The 27317-nt window shown below is 52.5% G+C and overlaps 2 protein-coding genes across 8 annotated transcripts; one reads left to right on the top strand and one right to left on the bottom strand.

Moving 5' to 3' along the window:
• Positions 1–1150: 1150 nt before the first annotated feature.
• On the top strand, positions 1151–19639 carry Pomt1 (protein O-mannosyltransferase 1). Of its 5 annotated transcripts, none has more exons than XM_028884684.2 (20): positions 1151–1312; positions 1937–2088; positions 4129–4235; positions 4377–4427; positions 5564–5710; positions 7041–7152; positions 7554–7619; positions 7708–7801; positions 8042–8197; positions 9386–9516; positions 9931–10026; positions 11185–11277; positions 12212–12308; positions 14300–14392; positions 14530–14647; positions 15023–15120; positions 15615–15728; positions 17341–17467; positions 18128–18305; positions 18862–19639. In XM_028884684.2, the coding sequence occupies exons 1-20, from the start codon at positions 1277–1279 to the stop codon at positions 19034–19036; spliced, it is 2241 nt and encodes a 746-aa protein (XP_028740517.1). In that variant the 5' UTR covers positions 1151–1276; the 3' UTR covers positions 19037–19639. The 5 variants fall into 5 exon arrangements, 4 of the variants coding, with proteins under 4 accessions (XP_028740517.1, XP_028740516.1, XP_037060466.1 ...); XM_028884683.2 differs by lacking the exon at positions 1151–1312 and adding an exon at positions 1363–1529; XR_005091304.1 differs by lacking the exons at positions 1151–1312; positions 18862–19639 and adding an exon at positions 1359–1529 and having other exon boundaries at positions 17341–17557; positions 18128–18213.
• Uck1 (uridine-cytidine kinase 1) lies at positions 19527–25207 on the bottom strand. Of its 3 annotated transcripts, XM_037204572.1 has the most exons (8): positions 25018–25207; positions 24694–24853; positions 23692–23788; positions 23439–23581; positions 23256–23350; positions 21277–21325; positions 20696–20888; positions 19527–19611 (listed from the first exon to the last, which is right to left on the bottom strand). In XM_037204572.1, exons 1-7 carry the CDS (start codon positions 25123–25125, stop codon positions 20707–20709), a joined length of 834 nt encoding a protein of 277 aa, XP_037060467.1. In that variant the 5' UTR covers positions 25126–25207; the 3' UTR covers positions 19527–19611; positions 20696–20706. The 3 variants fall into 3 exon arrangements, with proteins under 3 accessions (XP_037060467.1, XP_028740518.1, XP_037060468.1); XM_028884685.2 differs by lacking the exon at positions 19527–19611 and having other exon boundaries at positions 19643–20888; XM_037204573.1 differs by lacking the exons at positions 19527–19611; positions 23256–23350 and having other exon boundaries at positions 20797–20888.
• Positions 25208–27317: the final 2110 nt, after the last annotated feature.

The following is a 27317-nucleotide window of genomic DNA, read 5'->3' as shown; positions in this document are numbered from 1 at the left end:
AGGCCTCCTGAGGCTGAGTGCCTACAGGCTGTCCTGAAACACCAGCATGGTGTACATGCTCAGACTAAACCTCTAGGGCCCAGAGAGCTCTCTCCAAAGTCCCAGAGCCCTTTCTACAGGAACTTGAGTAGACCATGTTCTCATGCAGAAGCTAGGAACAAACTTTCCCTACATTTTTTTAAAAATAGATTTTCAAGACAGGGTTTCTCTGTGTAGCCCTGGCTGTCCTGGAACTCACTCTGTAGCCCAGGCTAGCCTTGAACTCAGAGACTGCCTGCCTCTGCCTCCCTGCTGGGATTAAAGGCGTGACACCAACTCCTACATTCTTTATGTAATTATTTAATGTGTGTCTGCATACCACTTGCCTGCCTGGTGCCTGAAGAGGCCATCCTCTGAGCCTCTGGAACTAGTTACAGAGGGTTGTGAGCTGCAATGTGGGTGCTGAGAATCGAACCCAGGTAGTCTTCAAGAGCAACGAGTGCTTTTAACCACTAAGCGACTTCTCAGGCATGCTACAGTCTGGATGTCATCCATTGCAGAACTTGTAAAAAATGAATTTTGAAAAAAGAAACATGATTCGAGATCTGTCTGGGGAGATAGTTCAGTTGGTACAGGCATGGCTTACCAGCTAACCATGAGTAGCTGAATTTGATGCCGAGAACCCACGGAAAAAGGCAGGCTTGTGATACCTGCGCTGGGGAGGCAGAAGCAGTAGAAACAGAACCTCAAGGCCATCCTCGGCTACAAAAGTGAGTCTGAGACCCTGGGGGGTTGTGGAGGGATACGGACTAGTGTGTGAAGAGGTGATGAGAAGAAAACGATCCACCACTATGCCCACAGCCCCAAGCGGCTTAGCGCTCCCGCGGCTTCAAAGTACTTACCCGTGCCCTTCCTCACCAGCGCGCGGGGGACCAGAACGCTGGGGTCGGTCGGCGCGAGACCCGAAACACAGAGCTCCAAGCACGTGAAGAGCTCGGGGCGGGGGTGGGAACACTCCTTTTTTAAAAAACCGCACTGCGTGCGCTTAGAGTACTGAGATGTCGCCGGGCTGCTCGCCTAGGCCAGGTTAGACCCCAGCTTCCACATTCACGCCGGCTGAACTCGCCGCGCACGCGCGCCCCTGCCCCTGCGCTCCTGCTGCGCACGCGCGCAGCTGAGACCATCGGGCCGCGCAGGAACTACTAGTTGAGCGTCGATCGGTGGGCGGTGAGGATTGTCGAGCGGCCTCAGCCCCCAACGGTCGAGCCTGCGGGGCGGTTCGCGGTCGTGGCCCCACATGGGGAGCCACTTTGCAGGACTCGAGGAAACGCTAGTAGGTTTTGGAGTGCCGGGTTCGAGAGTCCTGCTGGGGCTCCGGGCTCCGGCTCGGGGGCGGCGCGCTAGGGTCGGTGGATGTTCCGGCGGAGCAGGGGCGGTTCCAGGGCCGCCTCCGGATGGAAAAGAGCCCGGGTGGACAGAGTTGTAAAGAAGAGGCTCGGGGCACGTGCAACTCTAGGAGGAGAGGAATGCCCCCGGGAGGGGACGGGAAGGTCCGTCCAGGTCACTGGGTTAGGACGGTACCCAGAGCTCACCAGAGCAGGCGTTAGTTTGCGGCCACACTGAGAAGGGGCAGGAGAGGAGACATCATTCATTAGCAGCCTCGCTCCTAGCAACTGCCCAGCAGGTGTTTGTGGAATCACTTACAGAAATGAGTGAATGTCCAGTTCTGAGTTTACTGAATTCATCCCTCAAATGTCTTTATGTGGACCGTCCTTGAACACAGTAATCCTCCAAAAGTTATGTTCTAGAAGAGTCCTTCTGACGTGATTACTATGCTGTAATTCTCCCTGGGTGCATCGCCGAGCTAGGTCGCTTCAGGATCCTTGTAGTCTCTTTTGAACCTTTCCAGGCTGCTATCCACTTACTTTTAATGGGAGTTTCCCCCCCTCTTTTCCAGGGTGTCCTCCCGGGCTTGCTTTTCTGCAAAATGTTGAGATTTTTGAAGCGGCCTCTAGTGGTGACTGCTGACATCAACTTGAACTTGGTGGCTCTGACTAGCCTGGGACTACTCACCCGGTTATGGCAACTCTCCTACCCTCGGGCTGTGGTGTAAGTGGAATTGGGGAGGAGGGTATATGTCCAAGAGGCATTGTAGTTAGTGACCTGAAGCACCTTGCTATACAGTGCCAAGGAAGAAATCTTGGGCTTCTGGGCCTCTTGGTGACGTATGTTTTAGCATGTAGACAAGTTGAAAACCAAGAGTAGCCATCACTAACAGTGTGGGTGTGTATGAAACCCCAGAACATCCCCTATAATGTATACCTTATAGTTCTTGCCCTGGAGGAAGGTAGTAAGAATAACTTGGTCTGGTAATTAAGAACAATAGAATAAATTCTAGTTTCCAGCCTTAATTTTCATTCTAAATTCAAAGGTGGAGATTTGAGGGATTTGGAAGGGAGCTGGTTTTGTTCATAAGGGGAGATATAGTTATTATTGAAGGGTGTTTATTAACTAATACAGGCATTCTCTTTTTATAGATGTTTTATATAGGCATTCTTTTTGTTATAGATGTCAAGTAGAATGTGATCCCTCTACAAATAAATTCATTACCCAGTCTCAGCAACCCCTATAGTAGATTGGTTTGAAGTCAGTTTCCAGCTGACTTCAGGTGAGTGAAGAGCCAGGGTCAGATCCTTTGCTCCAACTGATCTGTTGTGTCCCCAAGCACTGAGACACACACACAGCGTCATCTAACCTGCAGGAACACAGGGCAGGTTCTGCAAACACAGAGAGCACTCGGGATGCCTGTCTCCTGCAGATCCTAATTCTTTCTCTAGTTTTTCTCCCCTGCCTGTGTATGTGATATACAGGCACTATGTGTACGCATGTTCATGTGTGTGAGAGTACACGTGTGTGTGCACATGCATATGTGGAAGCTTAAGATTGTCGATATCCAGTGTCTCCTAGACATTATATTCCATTTATGAATAATTAAATATATACTAATGAAAGATGAGAACTTTTTTTTTTCAAGACAGGATTTCTCTATGCAGCCCTGGCTGTCCTGGAACTCACTCCGTAGATCAGGCTGGCCTCAAACTCATAGAGATCCACCTGCCTCTGCCTCCCCAGTGCTGGGATTAAAGGTGTGCGCCACCACGCCCATCAACTCACATAACCATGGTAACATTGTCATGCCTAAGCACTGGTTCATCAGGTCTCTCTCAGTGTCTGAAGATGTGACGGGCAGTTCTTGCTCTCACCTTGCAGCCCTTTCATCAGATTGGTACTTCTTCCAGAATTTATAGCTGTAGATATGTGTGAGGTTGCTCAGTCGCTTGACCAGGACAGACCTAAATCAAAAGCTGTGGGGAGGGTTGCGGGAAATGGCCTAGTGGTTAAAGCATTTGCTCTACAAATGTGAGGACCAGAGTTCAGATCCCCGGTCCTCAGTCAGATGCCATGTGGGCGCTGTACACCATCTGTAATCCCAGTGCACTGCTGCTGAGTCCGGGACCCACTGGAGCAAGCTGTCTCGCCATACTAGCCAAATGACAGGCTTCAGACTGGATGAGAGACCCTCCCTCAGTAGATAGAGTGGAAAGTGGGGACACTTGGAACCTTCTCAAGGGCAGAAATCCAGTGCTGTTTTTTCACGAGGTTTGATTCTCCTGCCTGTGTTCACAATTACTATTTCTAGGGAGCTGGAGAGGCGGCTCAGTGGTTATGAGCACTGGCTGCTCTTGCAGAGGACCCAGGTTCAGTTCCCAGCACCCACCTGGTGGCTCACAACTGTCTGTAACTCCAGTTCTAGAGGATCTGATGCCTTCTTCTGCCCTCTGGGGACACTGCACACATATGGTGCACAGACATACATGCATAACACCCATACACAGAACATGGCTTTTATTTATCTATTTGTTTGTTTTTCAAGACAGGGTTTCCCTGTTGGTCCTGGCTGTGGAACTCACTTTGTAGATCAGGCTGGCCTCGAACTCCTAACAGTCCACCTGCCTCTGCCTCCCGAGTGCTGGGATTAAAGACATGCCCACCACTGCCCAGCGAAAAAATAAATATTTTTTAAAAGCTTAACTAGCATTCAAGGTTTCTAGTTGGATAAAAAATGAGTCTTTGTTTGTTTGTGTTTAGTTTTGATGAAGTCTATTACGGGCAGTACATTTCCTTTTACATGAAGCGCGTCTTCTTTCTGGACGACAGTGGACCTCCATTTGGCCACATGCTGTTGGCCTTAGGAGGTAGGTCAGAGAAACAGCCATTGTCTTTCAGGCCTTCCTTGGAATACATTAAGCTTAGCAAGTAAACCTTCTCAGGGGCAGAAATCCTGTGTTGTTGTTTTCTCACCTTATTTGGTTCACATTCCATATTTTCTGTTTTAGGTTATTTAGGAGGATTCGACGGTAACTTTTTGTGGAACCGAATTGGAGCAGGTAAGGATTTTAACTTTCCCTATTAATTTGCACATGAAATAATGGAGAACACTATGCCTTTCTTAAGAACCAACAATTGCCATTTATTAATCTGAACCAGGATATGATTGCTTATTTGGGTTCAGTTCCAGGATAGCCATGGCTGTGACAGAGAAACCCTGTCTCAACAACAAAAAAAAAAAAAAAAAAAAAAAAAAAAAAGAAAGAAAGAAAGAAAGAAAGAAAACTTTGGTTAATGAGAGATGGCTCAGTAGTTAAGAACACTGACTTTTCTTCCAGAGGCCCAGGGTTTGATTCCCAGAACCCACATGGGGGCTCACAACCATCTGTAACTCCAGTTCCAGGGGATCTGACGCCTTCTTTTGACCAGGCATATACAGTCATATATGCAGATAAAGCACCCATATACGTAGCCGGGCGGTGGTGGTGCACACCTTTAATCCCAGCACTCAGGAAGCAGAGGCAGGTGGACTTGAGGCCAGCCTGGTCTACATGAGTGAGTTCCAGGACTATTACACAGAGAAACCCTATCTCAAAAAGCCAAAAAAAAAGCAAAATAAAAGACAAAAAGCTTAAACAACAACATCAGCAACAAAAAAACATCCATATATAGAGAGAGATATAATACTTAAATAAAAATTAAAAAGAAAAAAGTCTGGTTAAAGTTTAAGTGTTTTGTGATTGTAACTATCTTTGGCTCTTTGTGCATGTGTCCTGTGATTTAAGGTGTGCATCAGCATGCTGAATGGTGAGACCCTGTCTCTAAAAACCACTCACCACAGAAATCCCGAAGCTCATTTTAAAGACTTTACCCTATGATTTCACCCTTAGCTGCTCATGTGCCTCCCAGCTTTTGAGAGTTTCATTTCAGAGTCTGTGAACTTCTGTGTGTGTTAGTATGCATGTTCTCAGGGTCTGTGAGCTGCTGTGTGTTAGTATGTATGTTCTCAGGGTCTGTGAGTGGCTGTGTGTTAGTATGCATGTTCTCAGGGTCTGTGAGCTGCTGTGTGTGTGTTAGTACGCATGTTCTCAGGGTTTGTGAGCTGCTGTGTGTTAGCACGCATGTTCTCAGGGTCTGTGAGCTGCTGTGTGTTAGTACGCATGTTCTCAGCTCTCCTGTGTGATTCCCTTTCCAGAATACAGCAGCAACGTGCCAGTGTGGTCCTTGCGCCTGCTGCCAGCCCTTGCTGGGGCTCTGTCGGTGCCCATGGCCTACCAGATAGTGCTGGAGCTCCACTTCTCCCACTGTGCTGCCATGGGCGCCGCCCTGCTGATGCTCATAGGTAAACCTTGGCTCCCTGCCCGCCAGCCTTTGGCAGAGTACAGTAAAAAACCAAACACTTTGTGGCATTTTACCACGAGTCTTCGAGAGGCCTGGTGTTAGTGAGTGTGCTGCCCTAGTGAACAGATCTGCTTCATCCACATTGCAGATTTGCCTCCACAAGACCCATACTTCTGGGCTGCACTCTGTGATGTAGGATTGATGGAGTATGAGGTCAGACTCTTATCAGAAGTGGAGATGTGAAGCCAGGCATGAGTGGTGGCACACGCCTTTAATCCCAGCACTCGGGAGGCAGAGGCAGGCGGGTCTCTGAGTTCGAGGCCAACCTGGTCTACAAAGCTAGTTCCAGGACAGCCAAGGCTACACAGAGAAACCCTGTCTTGAAAAACTAAAAAAATTGACGTGGAGATGTGGCAATCATAGCATATTAGAGGTGGGGGCTGCCAGACAGTGCTTAAGGGCATGTATACACCGTGGTGTGTACATGCATACAGACACACACACACACACACACACACACACACACACAATTCTAAAAACATTTTAATACCTAAAGAAAATAGCCCTGAGCTTGGGGGTGTAACACAGTGATTGGGCACTTGCCTAGCATGTGTGAGGCCCTGGCTCCATCCCCAGAGCAAAGCAAAGCGATGCCATGCTGGCTCTTGCTGAGCCTGTAATCCCAGCACCGGGAAGGCTGAGGTGGCACAGTCTTGAGTTGAAGTCGGCCTGAGCAATATAGCAAGGGTTTGTCTCAGTTTTTTGTTTTTTTTTCAATATTTCCTTCCGCATCAACTATGTAAAGTTTTCTTTCCCCCCACTGGGGACTGGAGAGGTGGCTCAGAGGTTAAGAGCACTTACTGGCCTTGCAGAGGAGCTGAGTTTGGTTCCCAGCACCCACATGGTGGCTCACAACCATCTATAACTCCAGTTTCAAGGGATCCCATGCCCTCTTCTGACCTCCATTGGCACCAGGCACTTGTGTGGTCCACGTACATACATGTAGGCAGACCACTTATACACATAAAATAAGTCTTAAATTAAAAAAGAAAAGATTTTTTTCCCCTTGTTTTTCCCTTAATAAGACAGTAAAATAACTATGTGCCATTTATATTGTATAGGGGTTTGGGGTGATCTGTAGATGACTTACAATGTACATGCAGCAGGATGGGTGGAAGTCTATATGTAGATACCTGTCTTTGTACAAACCGGGCCTGAGTGTACATGGCCTGGCATCCTCAGAGGGTCCTCAGCCAGTCTCCATGGAGAGGCAGCTGCCTGCACCTCCTGTGCGCATGCTCAGTACTGACCACTGTTGGTCTCTGCCACAGAAAACGCCCTGCTCACCCAGTCCAGGCTCATGCTGCTGGAGTCCTTGCTGATCTTCTTTAACCTCCTGGCTGTGCTGTCCTATCTGAAGTTTTTCAACTCCCAAACGCACAGGTACGGGAAGCGAGACCGCCTTCTGGTTCGGAGGGCTCCGGTGTCGCTTCCTGCTTTTTAGGCAGGGTCTGGCTGCGGAGTCTCCCAGCTCTGGGAGACTTCAAGGGTCTTTTGTCTGGAAGAGATGCTTGCAGAATGCTTTCTGGTTACCTAATACTTTGGGTTAGCCCTTAGCCCATGATTTTTATTAGCTACATCCTTTGTAACTTTAACCCACAGTAAAATTTTTCTTGACAAAAAGAAAAATTCTTCTGAGCCCCAAACTGGGAGGTGGGGTTCTTTTTGTTGTGGCTGGTGGTCAGGGCTGGCCAACCTCAAGACTGCTCTGAGAAGCTCACACTGTCCCTGAGCTGTAGGAAGAGTCCTGGAAATGCTTCCTTGTCCTTCTGTTTTTATCCCAGCCCTTTCTCCCTGCAATGGTGGCTGTGGCTGATGCTGACGGGGGTTTCTTGTTCCTGCGCAGTTGGGTGAGTTCGAGCCCCTGACTTGGACAGTATTCTTCCTGTCTGTGGGGTTGTCTGTCTGATAACCTCGTTTCACATCTGTCTTTTTCAGTATCAAATACATGGGGATTTTCACCTACTTGCTCGTGCTCAGCATTGTGGCTGTCCATACCTGGAACCTGATCGGAGACCAGACCCTGTCAAATGTAGGTGGTGTATCAACGCCACGCGAGTCTGTGTGTGGGGTTGGGGTGTGGAGCTGTCGTAGAGGGAGTTGGCTCAAAGAAGTGGACCCTGGAGGCTTCAGGAGCGGGTGGGAGTGCGCCGCTTTCTGTGAGCCTCGTGGAGGTGGGGCTTCTCGGTGCCCTTCCCTAAGCCTGCAGGAAGTGTCTGAAAGTGGTCCTGCTGCTGCGCGGGTAGGAGACCTTTGCTCTCCTCCCCGGCAGATCCGAGTGTTCAGTCACGTGATGGCCAGAGCAGTGGCCCTGCTGATCATCCCAGTTGTCCTGTACTTGCTGTTCTTCTACGTCCACCTCATGCTGCTCTATCGCTCTGGGCCCCACGACCAAATCATGTCCAGCGCCTTCCAAGCCAGCTTGGAGGTAAGTGGTGTCCGGGTCACTTGAGAACAGAGGCGTTCCGAGGCTCAGAGCTGCTGCCTAGCACTGTTGGAGCCAGCCTTGGTGGTTCTTGTAGCCCCAGGAGGAAGAGGTTGCCACAGGTCAGGGCAAGCCAGGGCTCCTCCAAACAGGACCCTGTTTTAAAAAACTAAATAAATGAGTAGATAGACAGACAGACAGAGAGATAGATAAAAATAAACTGTGTCAAGTGAGCAATACAGTTGCGTGATCAGTGTCAAGTGATCCAGAAATGAAGCATCTCTTGGCATTGTTTAAGAGTTCTGAAGCAGGGATTGTGGGACTAGTGAGGCTGCTGCCTCTCTTAGTCTGACTTGCAGTTAGACGCCTCATGAGATGGACTCAGGCCTAGTGTGTGCTATGCTAACTGCGGGTTACAGAGCATTTTGCATTTTGGACTTTCAGATTGTGGGTGGCCCCCAACCCCCGCCCCCCAAATTGGAACACTTCTGGTTCCGACATTTTGGATAAAGGCTACTGGCCTATAAAATGTCCCAGGTGTGGTGAGGAGTGTCCCTGGAGCAGGCCTGCTCATGCCTGGCTCTGCTGAGGCCTACACGTCACCACACCCTGGTCTCATTTCCTCAGCACTAGACACGATTGCTTGACCCTCACAGGATACCTGCACAGGAGTGTGTGCTGAGAGGGTCACCCGAATACCTGCACAGGGGTGTGTGCTGGGAGGGTCACCCGAATACCTGCACAGGGGTGTGTGCTGGGAGGGTCACCCGAATACCTGCATGGGAGTGTGTGCTGGGAGGGTCACCTGAGTACCTGGACAGGGGTGTGTGCTGGGAGGGTCACCCGAATACCTGCACAGGAGTGTGTGCTGGGAGGGTCACCGGAATACCACATACACACACACACACACACACACACACACACACACACACACACACACACACGCTCATAATTGTAACTCAGTAGGACCCTAGTCTACGAGAGTTAGTTACAACTAACTATATGATGGTATTTGCCACTGCCCCGTCTGTCACCAAGGCCAGTTGAGAATTGTTGGTCTCAGTCCAATGAGATGGCTCCACAGGAAGAGCGTTTGCCATGAGCCTGGCACCTCTCTCCATCGTGGGACCCATAGAGTAGAAGGATGGTTTGTCTCTTGGGCTCACCTGAGAACTTTTCCGTTTGTCTTAGGGAGGGCTCGCCCGCATCACCCAGGGCCAGCCCCTGGAGGTGGCCTTCGGTTCCCAGGTCACTCTGAGGAGCGTCTTCGGCAAACCCCTGCCCTGCTGGCTTCATTCCCACAAGAACACCTACCCCATGATGTAAGGAAAGTGACCATTTGAATCTGCGATCACACACGATTCTGTTAGTCACAGATGTTCTGTTACCTCCCGCTCTGCTTATCTCGAGAACTGTCACTTTCTGTGATCGGGTTTAGAGGGACAAAGGCAGCAGGGCTCCGGGTCCCAGGCTCGGGATGGTTGTGGCGCCCAGTGTGACCCAATAGGAGGACTCTGGCATGCCGTGTGTCTCCTGCAGTGGCCGGAGCAGCTCTGCCTGACAGCAGTGTTGTTTGGTCCCTGTCCTCTGGTCCCTGGGGCAGGCTGCATTGTTGAGCGGCACAGCATGCCGGGTGGTCTCTGCAGAAACAAGGGAGAGCAGAGCAGCCCGCGGGTCTCAGCCTGCGGGTCTCAGCTGCCCGCTTCAGGTGCATCCTCTGTTGACGCCTCACACAGATATGAGAACGGGCGTGGCAGCTCCCACCAGCAGCAGGTGACCTGCTACCCCTTCAAAGACATCAACAACTGGTGGATCGTAAAGGACCCTGGGAGGTGAGTGTGGTTCCTCAGCTCACCACCCAGCGGTGGGTAAACGGTCCTGCCGAACCCTGGGCCTCCTTCTCATGGGTGATCCCCGGCCAGGGACCTCATTCAGCCTTGGGGCCGGAGTATGTGCCTGTTAGTGTGAGGCCAGGGCCTGCTCTGGATCCTCAGTGACCTGCCTTAGCATCTCTCAGGAGCTGTAACGGCCCAGGATCGGCTTCAGTGCCCCTCCAGCCTGTTCCCCTGGAGAAGGCCTGTGTAGGGGCCTCTCTACACCACCCCCCCCCCCCCCCCCCCACCCCGTGTCTAGGCCTGTAAGTGAGATTCTCCCTTCTTACCAGCACTGGGCTTCCACTCCTCACTGCCGCCTCTCAGAACCCCTAGACCAGGTACTCTCCCAGCCCTGCCAAATGAGTGTCCTTGGCCTCTGGATGGTTCCTGCCCTCGAGGCTCCTACCACAGCCTCCAGGAGCATGCTCGCCATCTCTGCACTCACCGTTCTTCCAGGACTGTGAGGCGGGTTCCTGGGGAACACACTCTAGGTGTGCCCTCCCTACGCTCCGCCACTGTTCCCCAGGTTTCCTGTGTCTGTCTGTGCTTGCTGGCTTGGTTGGCCCGTCCGCATGTCTGTGAGTGAGTGAGGCTGCCCTGGCCCGTCTGGCCTGTGTAGCCATTTACTGGACCAGTGCTGGGGACTTGATAGCTTCTAAGAGTTTGGTGGCGTTTTTGTTTGGTTAGTTTTGGTGTGTTTTTTTCTTTTACTTTCTTTTTAAGACAGCGTCTCTCCTTATAGCCAAGCCTTGCCTCAGCCTTCAAGTGCTGGGATTACAGGCATCTTAATTTTTTTCCCCGGAGGTATGAAAAAAAGAGTATGTTGTCAACATAAGGATTTTTTTTGCCCCTAGTTTATTCTTCATAGACAAATATGACATTGTGAAATGGAGTCACATTTGGCAATTTGTAAAGTGACCGTAGGTTGAGAAGAGTTAGATGAAACATAAACGCCTTGATTCCATATAGAGTCACCTCACTCAAGGTATACATCACTGGGGGTGCACGCTCCCCAGTGTCTGCAGCTCCGGAGACTTCGCAGCCTCGGCATTCCCGGAGAGTTTATGGTAAGAGGGTGCTGGGCAGAGTGCCACCCTGACAGTGCTGTCTTCCTAGACATCAGCTGGTGGTGAACAACCCTCCCAGGCCAGTGCGCCATGGAGACATCATACAGCTTGTTCACGGCATGACCACCCGCCTCCTTAACACGTGAGTGCTCGCCATGCTGGCTCTGTGGGGCACTGCCTTTCACTCCGTCAACCACCACTCAGCCTGCTTCCTGCATCCCGTCTTCCCACCTCTGCCTCACTCCACCGAGGCCGCACTGGGCCCCTGAGAAGACAGAGGCTTCATTACTTCTCTGCCCACAACCCTCTCTCTAGTGAGGCTCCTGGTGACCCTGGAGTGTGTCACCCTGTCATTTGCCCCCTGCTAGTGCTGCAGTAAGCCACCACGGCACCTTTGGGCATCCACACTCACTTTTCTGCTGAAATGTCCCTAAGGCTACCACACCAGAAATCCTGTCCGGGGACCGTCCTATCCTCCACAGCACTGGTGTGCTGCTGTCGAGGGGCTGCCCAGACTCTCTCTCTCACTGGGCCTCCACGGTGCCTCGTGCATCCTGGGATGAAGTGAGTCCTGCCTGAGCAGTCAGTGACAGGCTCCTTCTGGCCACTAAGGCTGAGTCACACAGAGATTCTGCTCTCCGGTGTGAAACCACTCTGCTTGCTGGCCCAAGGCTGACAGGACTGCTTTTCTGAGTTCTGCCCCACCAGTGACACCCCAGGGCCAGTTCTTAAGACTCTTTCTTCCAGTCTCTGACACAGCCATTCTTTTCTCTGAGATTTGCTTCACCTGTCCAAAAAGTGAATGACACCCATCCGATTGTTACATCAGCTCTGGACACACACGCCCTCACAGACAGCCAACAGGACAGTCTGATCTGGGCAGTCCCGTGTTGAGATTCCGTTCTCAGAGGAGTCCAGGCTGTGTCACGTTGATTATTACAGTCCACCTCAGTGTGCCCTTCCCTGGATGTGTGGGAGCCCCCTTTCCAGCCAGCTCCCCAGCCTCAGCAGGCAGAGCCAGCTTGGCATTGACCCCCTCCCCCTCCTGACCCTGAGGAACAGCTCTGCTCTTCCAGGCACGACGTTGCAGCCCCACTGAGCCCCCACTCTCAAGAAGTCTCCTGTTACATCGACTATAACATCTCCATGCCTGCCCAGAACCTCTGGAAAGTGGTGAGTTCCATGTGGAGCGCTGGCCGGTCAGTGGGACACCTGATTTCCCCCCGGAGCACCCAGAATGCCCCTTTGGATAATGGGTTCTGACGTCAAAGGAGACAGGGAGCTTAGATTCACAAAGAAGTCTGAGATGGTCCCTTGGGGAGCTTCACTTCGTCAGGTCTGGAGTCCTCCGGTGCCTCGGGGAGGGCTAGGGAAAGTTCCAAATGCTGTGTGGCCTGTGAAGGCCTCAGGGTCAGGGCTCTCACAGCCGTAGCTGTTCCTGGCCCGTGCGTTAGTCACCCTCTGCTCTGGCCCCATTCAGTTGTTGTGCTGAGTACCATGACCAGAAGCAACTGAGAGGAGGAGAGGGAAGTCAGCAGTCCACCCGAGGGACGTCAGGGCAGGAACTCAAGCAGAAGCCATGCTGTTACTGGCCCACTCCCAGACTAATGCTTAGCTAGCTTTCTTCACAGCCCAGGATCGCCTGCCCAGGGAATGGTGCCCCCCACAGTGGATGGGGCCTCTACATCAATTATCCATCAAGGCCACGCCCTCACGACAGCCCACAGGACAGTCTGATCTGGGCAGTCCCGCAGTCTAGACTCGGGTCTCAGAGGAGTCCAGGCTGTGTCACGCTGACAGTTAAAGCTAATTAAGACACCCTTTCACCAGACATGAGCTCCAGACACTCTTGGGACCCAGGGGAAGCTTCTCAGCCAGTTCTCAGGAGTTAATAGAGCCTAAGTCGTTGCCTGGTGAGGGACTTGGCCATCAGAGAGCGATTACTGAGGCAGGGGCCTGCAGTCGCCTTCACTTCCGGTGATGGTCACTTGCTCCCCTTCAGAATCAGGTCTCCTGGGAAAGTTGCTGTGCAGAAAGCCTCGTTACTGCCCACAGACTGAGTACTGAACCACTTCAGGCCTGAGGTCATTTCCTCGGAGGAGAGGTCATACTGTCCTGGCTTCTGATTGGCTGCAGCAGCCAGCCCTGATTACTCAGCTTCCCTCCCACTTTGGACCTCCCTAGGGAGTCCCATGCCGGTTTGATAGACGGCGCCTCTTGCCAGTTCCCTCAGCAAGGCTGTCTGAGGACTTCCTTAGGTGTGTCTGGCTCATCTCTGCCATTTTCCCTTGTCTGTGCTGTGCACATCCATAGCCATTCTGTTCTCCAGCTCTCCTCAGCAGGCCTGCCTGGTGACAGTCCTGTGCCCTCCTTCTCATGGGACTCTCTCTCAGTGGGAATGGTGCTGAATCTCACTGACCTCCCTGCTGCCGTGCTACTGATGGCTCCATCACTGACACACACACACACACACACACACACACACACACACCCAGAAAAGGCGAACAAGTCTCAGGAGTGGCCACGCGGCCCAGGATGTCTTGCCCCAACTCAGCCTCTTGAGATCTGTGGTTCTCATCATGAGAACCTCATCAATGAGGCACATATCAGGCTGTAACAGGCAAAGAACTACCAGGGCCAGGACCCTCCCTGAGCCAGTCTTGGGGGCTGGGGGTCTTGACCTCTAGAACCACCTTACACTGGCCAGATAGTCTAAGAAATTCTGTTTTGGCTGGAGTTCTGAGTGCCCTTGTAACTGACTAGACAGCTTTTGAGTGTCTGTGGGAAGAGCCTTTCCTGCAGCCTCTGCTAAGGACAGTGTCCTTTCCCTGTGGCTGGCTCAAATGCTGTATAGTAAGGTACCCAGGCCGAAGACTAGCTAGCATCATGTGCTTCCTTTGTGTGAGGACTCATCAGCCTAGCCGGGACCCACACTGTCTCATAGCTATAATTGGTTTAAAAAAAAAAAAAAAAAAAAGGTGAAAAGGCTGGGAAGCGATGGGTGTCTAGTCTTTAGGTTGACATTTAAGGCAATCTGAAAGGGATGAATAACTGACTAGATATATTTGGGTTTATCTGGGTTTGTGGTGCTGGGGATGGTCCTCACAAATGCTAGGCGGGTGCTCCGCTGCCGGCCCCCAGGCTGACAAGATCTCCTCCTGCAGGACATTGTGAACAGAGAGTCCAGCCGGGATACCTGGAAGACTATCCTGTCTGAAGTACGCTTTGTGCATGTGAACACGTCTGCCGTCTTGAAGGTGATGAAAGTCATCCTGTGTTCATAGTTCACACAGCGGCAGAGAATCCTGGGAAGGCCCGGGGCAGGGATCTGCTGACACATTGCTGGGGTTAGCCAGCTTCCTGTCATGCTCATTCCCTTTCTTGGTTTTGCTAGCTGAGCGGGGCTCACCTCCCTGACTGGGGGTTCCGGCAGCTGGAGGTGGTTGGGGAGAAGTCACGAGGCCACCACGAGAGCATGGTGTGGAATGTGGAGGAACACCGGTATGGCAAAGGTGAGTTGGTAAAGCCCTGGGTCATGGAATTTGGTTGTCCTTGTGGGTCTCGCGGCACTCAAGGACTACCAAAACAACACTATTGGTTTGGAGGGACCTAAGCCCTCCATTCTGTTTGGCTGACTCTTGCAGTGATCCGCGATTACATGAGGTGTCTGTGCTGAGGGCCTGGGGGTGGGGGCTGGGGATGATGGCAAATCATGCATCCCGGAGTCCACAGTCCTGACTTGGCAGGGCGTTGGGGTGTGGTAGGAACCAGGTGGAATGCTGCAGTCTGCTGAGGTGTCCTTGTGGGTTGTTGGAAACACTGGGGGCAGCCAGTGTCCTCCACTCTTCAGCCCCACTGAGTCCCTTCCCTGGTGTCCGTCCACTCAGGCCAGGAGCAGAAGGAGAGGGAACTGGAGCTGCATCTCCCCACTCAGGTTGACATCAGCAGGAACCTGAGCTTCATGGCCCGATTCTCGGAACTGCAGGTGACAAGTGGCAGGAGGGACGCCATCCTCCAGCAGGAGCTGGTTTCTACCGGTGAAGGCACTGTGTGCTGCCGAGCCCTGAGGTTCAAAGTCCTCCAGCCTGGAGCTTGAGGCTCTGGAGCAGAAGAGTGTCTCTCCCTTCTGCAGGCCCACAGTCAGGGACAGGGGTCTCTGCATCAGTGTGACATTGCAATAATGTCAGGTGTCTTAAGGCCTCCCATCGGGTCAGCTGGGTTACAGTCAACCCGCAGAGCCCTGGACAAGTCTGGCAGACTCAGTCGACGGCATGGCTCCTGTCACCGTCTGCAGAGCAAGTGCTGGTCACCCATAAGGCCAGGGCATGGCCCGGAGCCCACGGCTCTCTAGCGCTTGCCAGATGAACTTAGTCTGGGCAGTTGACACACAAGGGACAGTAGTTGAGTCACACACACCTGGACATTGTGGCAGCTGGAGGTGAGGTCCTCCTCTGCAACCTGTGCTTTCTCCTGTGGCAGTGGAAGATGCTGACGCTGAAGAACGAGGATTCAGAACACAAGTACAGCTCCACCCCGCTGGAGTGGGTCACCCTGGACACCAACATCGCCTACTGGCTACATCCCAGGACCAGTGTAAGCGAGCATGTGTGAGCCCCGGTCACGTTCCTGGAGGAGGTGCCCTGGCTTTCTCCAAAGCGAAGGCTCAGAATTCGCTTTTTTTTTTTTTATTTTGGCCATTGGGCAGTCCAAGGCCTGAACTACTCATTGCCAAAGAGCAAGGCCTCCCTCTCAGGTGGTCTGTTGAGGGGATCCATGACTAGCCTTCGTGGAAGCCCACTTCATTTCCTGCCAGACAGCTTTCAGTATTTCCCACGGCACCTGACCACTAAGCTGGCCGTGCTGGCTGCGTTATGCTGTGTATGTATGTTATGTTGTGTATGTATGCTGTGTGTGTGTTATGCTGTGTGATGTATGTTATGTTGTGTTTGTATGTTATGTGTGTATGTATGTTATGTGTGTGTGTTATGTTGTGTATGTATGTTATGTGTGTGTTATGCTGTGTGATGTATGTGTGTGTTATGTGTGTATGTTATGCTGTGTGATGTATGTGTGTGTTATGTGTGTATGTTATGCTGTGTTATGTTGTGTATGTATGTTATGTGTGTATGTGTGTTATGTGTGTTGTGTATGTGTGTTATGTGTGTATGTTATGATGTGTTATGTTGTGTATGTATGCTATGTGTGTGTTATGCTGTGTGATGTATGTTATGTCGCCTCTGCCATGGCAGACGGGAAGCAGCATAGAGAGGCATGGAGGCAGAGCTGGGCAGATCACTGAGTGAGTAAATGCTGACTTCCCCAGCACACTTGTTCAGTGGAATGGAGGGCAGTCACCAGAAAGTGAGGGCACGTGGAGCAAGTCCCAGGGCTCCCCGACAGCTGTGTGTGTACACAGATTCTCTTTCCGGGTATGACCTTCCTGTGAGTAACTGTGTTGTTGAATGAGGAATCCCAATCCAGGCATGGTGGCACACATTTTTTTTTTTTTTAAGAACTATTTATTTGGTATACAATGTTCTGCCTGCACGTCAGAAGAGGGCACTAAATCTCATTGTAGATGGTTGTGAGCCACCATGTGGTTGCTGGGAATTGAACTCTCAAGACCTTTGGAAGAGCAGCCAGTGCTGTTAACCTCTGAGCCATCTCTCCAGCCTGGTGGCACACATTTAAGACAGGGATTATATATTTGAGGCCAGGCTGGGCTGCCTAGGAAACAGTCTTGGATGAATTGGGGTTGTGGGTAAATCTCAGTGACAATGTGAATACACAGAGCTCCGGATTCACGCCCAGTATCCCAAATCTCCATTACTCCTAATTTTCAGTTTTGACAAACAGGATTTAAGAACATTAATGCTTGTCTTGAAAAGTGGCTGGGGCCGGGCAGTGGTGGTGCACACCTTTAATCCCAGCACTCAGGAGGCAGAGCCAGGTGGATCTCTGTGAGTTTGAGGCCAGCCTGGTCTACCAAGTGAGTTCCAGGAAAGGCACAAAGCTACACAGAGAAACCCTCTCTCGAAAAAAAAGAAAAGTGGCTGGGAACAAGTTTGTCCAGATGTGTCTAGGCTAGAGTTCCAGATGTGCCTGTGTACCTTTGGACTGCTGAAGTATGTTTGGTTTCTCTCATGACCATTGCCCTCCACTTGGGGTGAGGGGGCAGGTAGCGAGCAGCTCCCTGTGATTTCAGGCTCAGATCCACTTGCTTGGAAACATCGTGATCTGGACTTCAGCCAGCCTTGCCACAGTGGCCTACACCCTACTCTTCTTCTGGTACCTGCTCCGCCGGCGAAGGAGTATCTGTGACCTCCCTGAGGGTTAGTGTCCTCACAGGATGGGAGCACATTATGCATAGGTGACAGCCAGCTTTACTAGGACCCAAGACCCTGGAGCCCCTGGTTTTGCAGGTAGGGGCCCTGAAAAAAACCCTGTGGCAGTTAAGATCCACACCACAACTGAGTCTTCTTTAGCAGAGAGCACACAGGGACAGAGGCTTAGTTCTCGGTTGCCTGCATGCACCAGACATGCTGGATGAGGCCCAGCAGTCAGCAGGAGACTTAGGGGGCAGTGGTTGTACGCAGCTGACAGAAATGCATTCGGAAAGAAAACTCAAGCACTGGCCCACCATCGCCCTGTAACCTCCATCCCAGAAAACATGGTCCCTTCCTCCTACTGGCTTTGGCTACAGTTCTGGGCTGGTCACAAATGTAGCTCCTTGTAGCTCCCTGAGGAGCTGAGAGCAGAATTCTCAAGATGAGAGCAGCCTGTCCTTACACTGGTCATGAGGGGACCTCGCAGGGCTGGGCTGGGCCTCACCCTGAGCCTGGGCCTTGCAGACCCAGGAGCAGCAGCAGGGTCGTCCATCAGTCCACTTAGTCCTGGGGCTGGGGGAGTGAGGTGCTGAGGACAGCATGTGACTGGAATGAGCTCATGGCTAGCTCAGTGGTAGTGCTGCTCTGAGACACACCCTCCCACAGATGCCTGGTCCCACTGGGTGCTAGCTGGAGCCCTGTGTACTGGCGGCTGGGCGCTCAACTACCTGCCCTTCTTCCTGATGGAGAGGATGCTCTTTCTCTACCACTACCTGCCAGCACTCACCTTCCAGATCCTGCTGCTTCCGATCGTCCTGCAGCACGTCAGTGACCACCTGTGCAGGTGCGGGCACAGTGGACCTTAGGGCCGTGAAACCGGGGAGAAGCTTAACCACCTGTGGACCAGCATTCCCGGACAGCGGCAGCTCGCTGCCCAGACTTGGTGGGATGTGGCAGAGAGAAAGCTTTGGGTTAACGTGGCATGGTGGTGCCCACATTTAATCCCAGCCCTCGGGAGACAGAGGCAGGCAGGTCTCTTGTAAGTTCGAGGACAGCCTGGTGAGTTCCAGGACAGCCAGGGCTGATACACAGAGAAACTCTGTCTCAAAAAAGAAAAAAGAAAGCTTTGGGTTGGAGCAGAGGGCCTTGATGTGGAGGGCATGGGAAACACCTCTGGCATTGTGGGTAGAGCCGTGGCAGATCCAGAACCAGGATGAGGGTCATGTGCAATGTATCCAGGCAGATAAGGGTTGGTGGGGGCACAGAGAAGCAGGGGAGATCTAAGGAACGAACAGGTAAAGTCCACGAGTGTGTCAGCAGGTTCCTGGGAGATGGCTACCCAGGGATGCTGTGGGGAGGCAAGCCAGATGCTCTGACCTCACTCTTCCTGTTGCCCACAGGTCCCAGCTGCAGAAGAATGTCTTCAGTGCCCTGGTTGTAGCCTGGTATTCCTCTGCATGCCATGTGTCCAACATGCTTCGTCCACTAACCTATGGAGACACGTCACTCTCACCAGGAGAACTTCGAGCCCTTCGCTGGAAAGACAGCTGGGACATTCTGATCCGGAATTACTAGTTAATAAGAGCGCGGAAGACAAGCATGCAGAACAGGATCTAAAGAATGTGTTTGTCTCCCACCAGCAGAGGCCTCAGCAGTCAGGGACTGGCTGGGTCCAGGAAGGACTCCAGGGATTAATTACGATTTCTCCTGAAGAGCCACTGGTTTCTCATTTGAGTGATTTACTCCTCTTCACACAGTGAAGACCATGCCCACAGCGTCACCCATGAGGCCCACCTCTGACCAGCCAGTGTTTGAGCGGCCAGCGTAGGAACCACCAAGGCAGGCAGGGGCACCCGGCCAGGGAAGGAGTGGACAGGACTCCTGTGATGAGCCTGAGCGTGCCACCAGCTGTGGGGCACCAATGGGGTCTTGGCCCTGCCTTTCACAAGACCTGCAGTCACCCCAAACAACCCACTGCAGTCACGGCTGACCTGTGTAAAGCCTACTTGGAAATCTGACAGTGCATTAACACCAAGACTCCTCATGATCTGTATTTTAAAAACCCCTTCTGGGAAATTTCACCAAACGTCTTCACTTGTCTTCCAGCCAAGATGTCATCCATACACTTCCTTGCCTTGAATTTGCCTTTCCTAATGTAAATAAAAAGGAACAAATTGATAATCGTTTTTTAGTGTTATTTATTGATCCTTCCTCCAAAGAAGGGTTTCAGTTCAACAAAACCAGTACAGCACTGTCATGAGTGGGACCACGGTTGTATTTAACAAGAACAAATGAGAAGCGTCTGTGCCAAAGCCTGTGACAATAGCAAAGGACACTTCCAAAAGGGCCATCCCGTGGGAGGGGAGACAAACTTGACATCCTAGAATGGACCGTTTGTGAAGCCATGAGCTCAGGTTGGGTGTGCAGGAGACTGGCTGGCTTTAGGCAACCACGGTCATGTGACCTGCTCTGCACTTAGTGCTCCCCTACCTGGAGATAGCCTGCCCTGGCATGCTCACCATGAACTATACCCAAGTGGCTTGTACAGACAGCCCCTGGGGCTTGGGCTCCCTGCAGAATTGCAAGATCACTTTTAGCCATAGGAAACCTGATGGCCTGCTTCCATTTATCCCACAATCCAGGCCCTAGGATACCCAGGAGTTCCTTGCATCAAGTGTGACGCTGCTTAGGGTCACGTGAGTAGACAGACTTAGGGTTCCTTCCTGCCTCAGGCTCCTTAGACTGGACGATAGACCACTTGGAGGTGTTAAACTAGGTTCATTGGTCACAAACAGCCTGCCACAAAACAAATAAGGATATATAATGTATCTTCAAACTTCCGCAACATGTACATGAACCACAGCATACTGAGAAGCACATCACTGTGGTTCACTATCAACGCCAGGCCAGCAAGGCCAGCCAGTACCGGGGCTATTTCCTCAGTTGCCCCATAATGCATGACCTGCATCCCTCTGGAAGCTGGCACCGTGGGCTTTCTTTGCAGTTTGGGACACTTCTCAGCGACCCAGATACCTGTTGGCCTCCTCCAATGAGAGGAAGCAGAGGACACCGGAACGCTCTGTCAGCATGAATCTGCCCTCCCAAGCAAGGTAGGCCTTGGTCCTAAATGCTGCCACCCTAGATCATGCTGAGAGGAACCCCTGACTGTGCTTTTAAGGGCAAGTGGTTGTCCCCAGGCTCAGACCCTGAACCATGGGTCTGTGGGGAACCTACATATGCCGGTCTCAGTGGGGCCTGCTGCTGGACTCCAAGTGTGAGCGCTTGCCAGTGGCCAGCACCCCAGGGTGATCTCCTGGCTCGGGGAAGGTCCTCTTGTAGTTGCGCCCATTGGGCCCTCCTCGGTGCCGCTTGCACAGGTCACCGTTGAGAATGTCCTGGATGTGCTGGACGATCAGGTTGATGGCGACTGCAATGAGACATGGGAAGTGCTCATCACATTCACTCCTGGAGCCCTTGTAGCCTGCCCTCACTCCTGTACTCAGCATGCAGGAAAGCCACTGTGCCTTCCTGCCTCCCAGCGGTCCCGACCTGCCTGCTGCCTGCTGCCTCAGTGGACAGAAGGCACACAACTGGACAGGTACAGCAGACCTCCTGGCTTCTGCTGTTGACTGAGCCTGACAAAAACACATCCCGGTGGCCTGACAGGCCCTGCCCAGCAGCTCTGGGTGTTCGGAAAGTACAGACCCCCATGTCCCAGATGAACGCTGACAGGCCCCATGCACATACTTGGGAAGCCTTCGTAACCAAGGCAAGTGGCGGCAGTCTGCTTGGGCGTAGGGCTGGGGGTTGCTTACCCATGTTGTCAACCCCTCGAGGGATGATCACATCAGCATACTTCTTGGTCTGAAAGACACAGAGGGGTCTCCTGAGGCTGTTTCCTCCAGGGTGACTTTAAGGTACTCAGGAAAAGGGATGAAAGCCTGGGTGTTGGTAGCACCGGCAGGTTGGAGACAGCCTTATACACGTGCGAGATGGGGTCTGAACAGTGAGGCCGAAGATCCAGCTGGAGTGAACTTGCACATCAGCGCCCCCACCGCTTGCCTAGTCTCAGCTTACTTGCTGGCCTGGGTAGGTGTGACACCTCCCACAGCTCTTGGCCTCTGAGATTGGGACTGACGTCTGCAAATGTCCTACCTATAAGAGTGAGTATGACAGACAAGAGATGTGCCATGCGCAGGCCCCTTAGGCGGCCCTGCACGGTATGGAGACATGCATGGCCCCTGGCCCCTGCATGCTCTCACTACTGATTTGTTCTAATGCCAGAGACACTCCAGCAGACACCGCTGAGGAAAGCAGAGGGAGAGATGTGGCTGAGGGGACACGGCTGAACCAGGCAAAGCCCAGAGGGTGAGGCACACTCTTGACCCAGGCTGATACTGCCAACCTGTGTGTTTGGGTCAAGGAGGCCTGTCCCCTGCAGCAGATAGGTTTCAGAAGGCAGCAGAGACCCTTGCCATGAAAGGGAAGAGCAGACCTTGGCTGGGAGCCACTCTGGCAGTACCGTTGGTGAGGTGAAGAGGGGCTGAAACCCACTCCCCTTCCCCAGCAGGCTGGGAAACTCAAGAGGGGCTGGCTGGCATGAGGGGAGGAAACCCTGGGGAGGTCAGCAGCACATGGCCCAGGGAAGGGAGGTAATGGGCTGCTCAGGAGCTGGTCAGATGCAGGCCTCAGGGTTTCGCTGCCTGCTCAGCACCTACTCAGCAAAAGCCCATGAGTCGAGACTGCAAGAGTCTGCACTTCACACATTCCTCCTTTCCAGGAACTTCAGAGAGCATGAGTAGTAAAGAAGCTCTTTTAGCCAGGGGTGGTAGTACACTGTAATCCCAGCACCCAGAAGGGCTCTTTTGGTAGCAGCAAATGGAACTTATTTATCCTGTTCTTGATAGTTCTGCTTCCTTTACTTTTGGGGCCGGGGGCAGTCTCTCCATTTCTGGGGCATGTGGTGGGACTCTCTCTCCATTTATCTGTCTGGCCTGGAATGTACTATGTACACCAAGCTGGCCTTGAACACATAGAGATCTCCTGCCTCTGAGCTCTGGGATTGAAAGCATGCACAACCATGCCTGGCCTTTATTTTCACCTTCAAGTGATAAAATACTGGGGGCTGAAGAGATGCTCAGCAGTTAAGAGCAATTGTGCTCTTACAAGAGGACTCAGTTCCGTTCCCAGCACCCACATCAGGCGGCTCACAACCGCCTGTAACTCCAGTTCCAGGGATCCCACACTCTCTCCTGGCTTCCATGAACATACACATGCACAACACACACACACATACACACACACACAAATACATTTTTTTTTAAAGAGGCAAAACACTATTAATAAGCTTCTCTTTAAAACACTTCAATTTGACACTGAGCATGATGGCTCACACTTAAAATCCCGGCACTCAGGAAACTAAATGTAGAAGCCTGCCATGAGATCAGGGCCAGCCAGGGCTACAACCCTCAGCTCCCCACCACCTTACTCCCTCTCTGAATTGGATAAAGCCACAAATTCACCTCTAACTCCAAAAATACCAGATGAGTCATCAGGGATCTTAGCATCTGGTCCACAGCAGCCCAAAGGACAGTTAAAGCACCCCACAGCTACTTCAGGCAGTGAAGAGTCAAAAGTCCTTACAGAGCGGCTCCAAGGGGAGTGAGCAAGACACAGGCCAGGCTTTGAGGGGAACAGCCAGGGTCTAGCCTGAGGCAAATAGGCAAACAGTGCAGACAGGGAGAGGTGGGCAGAGCTGAGACCCATTTTCTTTTTGAATGGACGAAAGCAGTACCGGCAGGCAGAACTCCTCAAAGGCTGGCTTCACAAAGGTGGTGTACTGGGTCAGAATCTGCTCCAGGTCCCTCCCTCGGTGCACATCCCGGAGAACTGCAGCAACAGGAGCAAGGCACCACCATAAGCCCTCCCTGGGACCCCTGGAGCACCCGAGCGCAGGCAGGGACCTGGAGGCCCTTACCTCTTCGAGACAGCCTAACATCAGAGTCTGTGTCTACAAAGAGGCGCAGGTGGAACATGTCCCGGATCTCCTGAGTGTAGAATACCAAGATGCCCTCGAACAGAACCACGTCAGCTGGGTAGACCACCGTGGTCTCTGACAACCTGCCAGGGAGAGGCTCACTTTAGCAACAAGGGCCCTGACTACAGGATAGTCCACAGACACGGGGTGGAATCCCCCAGGACACTGGCCCTCCCGGGAACTACTTGCTTACCTTGAGTGGGTCACAAAATCATAGGTGGGGACCTCGACAGTTTTGCCTTCCACAATGTTTTTCAGAGTCTTGTGCATCAGATCATTATCAAAAGCATCTACAAAACAGCAAAAGGCCAGACTACCCAGCTGCCCTGGTGGAGCAGCCGGTAGAGAACCGCCTCTCCCCAGAGTCAGCACGGCTGGGAGCCAGGGCAGCTCAGGACCCCACAACACATCACAGGGTCAAGGGTAAAATCGTCCCAACAGGAACTGGGACAGACTTTCTGACTGGCTAGCACTGGGGAGAAGAGAGATGACTTGGGCCTCTGCTCCTCTGTGTCTGGGAAGAGCCAGTTAAAAGTGTTGTTCTCTGACCTGCTTGTGCCCCTAGAAAAGCTGAAACTTTCTAGGCACCCTCCAGACCAGAAAACAGCTCCAAGGCCTGGGCACCAGGTTAGCCTTTCCTTCTACTACCAGCCTCTCTGAAGACTGCCCCTAGACAGTTGGGGAATCCATAGGTCACCAGGCAGTAGGGTGTGCAAAGAACCCCTTAGCAGCAAGGTGCAGGGAGAGGATGTCAACACATCGTCAAGTGATCCTGAAGACACCTCTGCTACCTCCTTCCAAGTGAACTAGACAGTCTTGAATGCTCCAGGCCCACAGCACTTAGCAAATCCTCCTAACCTAATATGGGTAAAGGCTTCATGAAGCCTCGCTGCTTCTGCTTCCAATACCATCCCCACCTCGGCGGTTGGTATCAGCAGAACTGTACAGCCTTGGTAACCCTGCATGCTACATACACACTCCTGTACAGCCTCCCGTGGCAGTCTGCACCCAGCAAACAGCTCCGAGAGCCCCTGACCTGGCAGCCTGCATCCCAGTCACCCCCTACAGGCCTGGTCCAGCAGTCTGCATCCACACGCACCCCTGGATCTGTCTGGCAGTCTGCGATCGCTGTAGAGCCCACGTGGTAGCAGTCCATCCTCCACCCCACCTCTCCAGGCAGGCTGTCTGCACGTACCTGGGTGGTCGAAATTGTACTGTCCCTTCAAGGCCTTGGCCTTCTGCTCGGCCGTCAGGACCTTATAGAAGCAGTCCTGGCTCAGGATGACCAACTTGCGCTGCCGCCGGTCCACTTCGTTCTGTCCCAGCAGCTCCATGATCTTCTCGCACACTGTTGACTGGGGACAGAAAGTGCCGGAAGTGGGCTTGTGCAGTGACCCACCAGGCCCTGGGGGCGGCCCCTTGGCTGCTAGCAACAGGTGACGCGGCCGGGCGGGAGGCAATGGCGCCCCAACCCGCGGCCCGTCAGTCCCTCCGCGAGGCCCGGGCGCAGGCCACTCACCTTGCCGCTAGCGGTGCCGCCGCTCACGCCGATGAGGAACGGCCGCGGCTGGGGACGATCGGCCTCGGGCGCGGCGCTCTCGCAGCCGCCGCCTCCCGCCGTAGCCATGTCGGGCTCCCCTGCCCTACATCCACTGACTCTGCCCGCTCCCGCCGGGACGCAGGGGCAAACGCCGTGCGCACCGCTTCCGGGAACCAGCACGCATGCGCGCAGGGGGCGGGGCGCTCTGGGCGAAGGCCTGGAAGCGCCTAGGTGACTCCAGAGTGACCCCGGTACCTGGAGGCGGGGCCTGGATGGGGCTCCACCCCCGCGACATGTACTCTCTCAAGGTTTTTTTGGGGGGTGGGAGGGGGCGTGCTTTTTGTTGGTTGGTTGGTTTTTCGAGACAGGGTTTCTCTGTGTAACAGCTCTGGCTGTCCTGGAACTCGCTCTCTAGACCAGGCTGGCCTCGAACTCACAACGATCTGTATGCCTCTGCCTCCCAAATGCTGGGATAAAAGGCGTGCGCCACCACTGCCTGGCTCAAGTTTCAACTGCTGGGCCAGGCCACAATCTCCAGGCCACACACCTGTAACCACCCCCATTTTCCCAGCACAGTCAGGATCCTGTCACCCATATGCCTAGGGCCTTCCCTGCTTGGATCGCCAGTGCCCCCTGCCACAGGTACCCCTCCTCAGCTCCTCTCAAGGTGGGAACATATCATCCTGAGAAATGTAGTAAGACCTATCACTTCCTGGTGCATTGTTTAAGTATTCTAAGATTCTGTGAAGGGGCTGGACAGATGGCTCAGTGGTTAAGAGCACTGGCTGCTCTTCCAGGAGACCTGGGTTTGATTCCCAGCACCCACATGGCAGCTCACAGCTGTCTGTAACTCCAGTTCCAGGGGATCTAACACCTTCACACAGACATACATGCAGGTGAAACACCAATGCACATAAAATAAAATAATTTGAAAAAAAAATCTGTTAAAATCTCTTCATTTTTAGACAGAATCTTGCCACATAGCAGTGGCTGCCTGGTACTAGGAAGCCCAGACTAGCCTCAAACTTGAGCCAGGCAATTTCTGCCTCAGCCAACTGAGCGTGGAAATGACGAGCTTGCACCACCATGCCTGGCTTTTTAAAATATTAAACATAATAATTTTAATTATGTGTACGCGAGCACGCGCACACACACACACACACACACACGCACACACACATGCACACGCACACGCACGAACACGCACACGCCCCACTGCAGGGCCTGGGGAGGGTAAGTTTCTCAGAGAGCTGGAGTTACAGGCAGTTGTGAGCTCTGCCCATTATAGACGCTGGGAACTGAACTCTGGTCCTCTGCAAGAGCTGGACACACTCTTTTAAAACATTATTATTGTTGTTGTTGTTGTTGTTGATGTTTCCAGACAGGGTTTCTCTGTGTAGCCCTGGCTGTCCTGAAACTTGCTCTGTAGACCAGGCTGGCTCACAGAGATCCTCCTGCCTCTGTTTCCCAAGTGTTGGGATTAAAGGCGTGCACCACCACTGCCCGGCCTTTTATTTTATGTGTATGGGTGTTTTACCTGCATATGTTTGTGTACTACATTCGTGGAGTTCCCACAGAGGCTAGAAGAAGGGTATTGGAACCCCTGGGACTGGAGTTTCAGAGAGTTGTAAGCTACCAATGGGTACTGGGAATTGAACCTAGGTCCTCTGGAAGAGCGGTCTCCAAAGCTCCCACACCTGGCTTTTAAATTCCTTCTTGTTGTTGTTTTGCTTTGTTTGAGACAATGCCTCACTATGTAGCTCTGGATGGCCTGGAACTTGAAGTGTAGACCAAAATAGCTCTGAACTCACAGAGACCTCCTGCTTCTGCCTCCCGAGTGCTGGGATTGAAGGTATGCACCACCATGCCTGGCTTTAAATTCTTATTATAAGCATTGCTCCTGAAGTTCATTTACTGTGAATAATTAAGGTGTTGGAAGATGGGGTAACTCAATTAGCTGGAAGCTGCTGGACTCAGCTTTGCTGGCTGTCTTAAGCAAAGGTTCTGGCAGTCCAACAGCCAACTCAACTACGTTTATGCCAGCACTAACTTTTTAACACTTGGCAGAGGCCTTAAGAAGGCTACCCAGTGAGCAGAGCTCCTGAAGGCACAGCATCAGCCAGGGCTGTTTGGTCTGTAACAGACTTTTCTGTCATAAGCCTCTGTAAACTCTAGATGACGGCCACCATTCCACCTAGGCCAGAGCGGGAGCTGGACCAGCATCCGTAAACTCATCACCCAAGCAAGCCTAGGAGGAAAGCATGGGAGAAAAGGATAGC

This window comes from Peromyscus leucopus, chromosome 4, assembly GCF_004664715.2.
Source record: "Peromyscus leucopus breed LL Stock chromosome 4, UCI_PerLeu_2.1, whole genome shotgun sequence".
Taxonomy (NCBI): Eukaryota; Metazoa; Chordata; class Mammalia; order Rodentia; family Cricetidae; genus Peromyscus; species Peromyscus leucopus.
Note: the sequence above shows the minus strand (reverse complement) of the source record. Positions and strands in the feature narration are given on the sequence as shown.

What these genes read in the sequence shown, in the direction of transcription:
- Pomt1 (XM_028884683.2), top strand. Translation starts at nt 1,434, where the DNA reads ATGGAAAAGAGCCCGGGTGGACAGAGTTGTAAAGAAGAGGCTCGGGGC. An exon ending in GAGACCAGACCCTGTCAAAT is followed by an intron (nt 7,802 to 8,041) that starts GTAGGTGGTGTA and finishes CCTCCCCGGCAG; the next exon opens with ATCCGAGTGTTCAGTCACGT. An exon ending in GTCAGTGACCACCTGTGCAG is followed by an intron (nt 18,306 to 18,861) that starts GTGCGGGCACAG and finishes TGTTGCCCACAG; the next exon opens with GTCCCAGCTGCAGAAGAATG.
- Uck1 (XM_037204572.1), bottom strand. Translation starts at nt 25,125, where the DNA reads ATGGCTACGGCGGGAGGCGGCGGCTGCGAGAGCGCCGCGCCCGAGGCC. An exon ending in GTACAATTTCGACCACCCAG is followed by an intron (nt 23,789 to 24,693) that starts GTACGTGCAGAC and finishes GCTGTTTTGTAG; the next exon opens with ATGCTTTTGATAATGATCTG. An exon ending in TTGAGGAGTTCTGCCTGCCG is followed by an intron (nt 21,326 to 23,255) that starts GTACTGCTTTCG and finishes TGTGTCTTTCAG; the next exon opens with ACCAAGAAGTATGCTGATGT.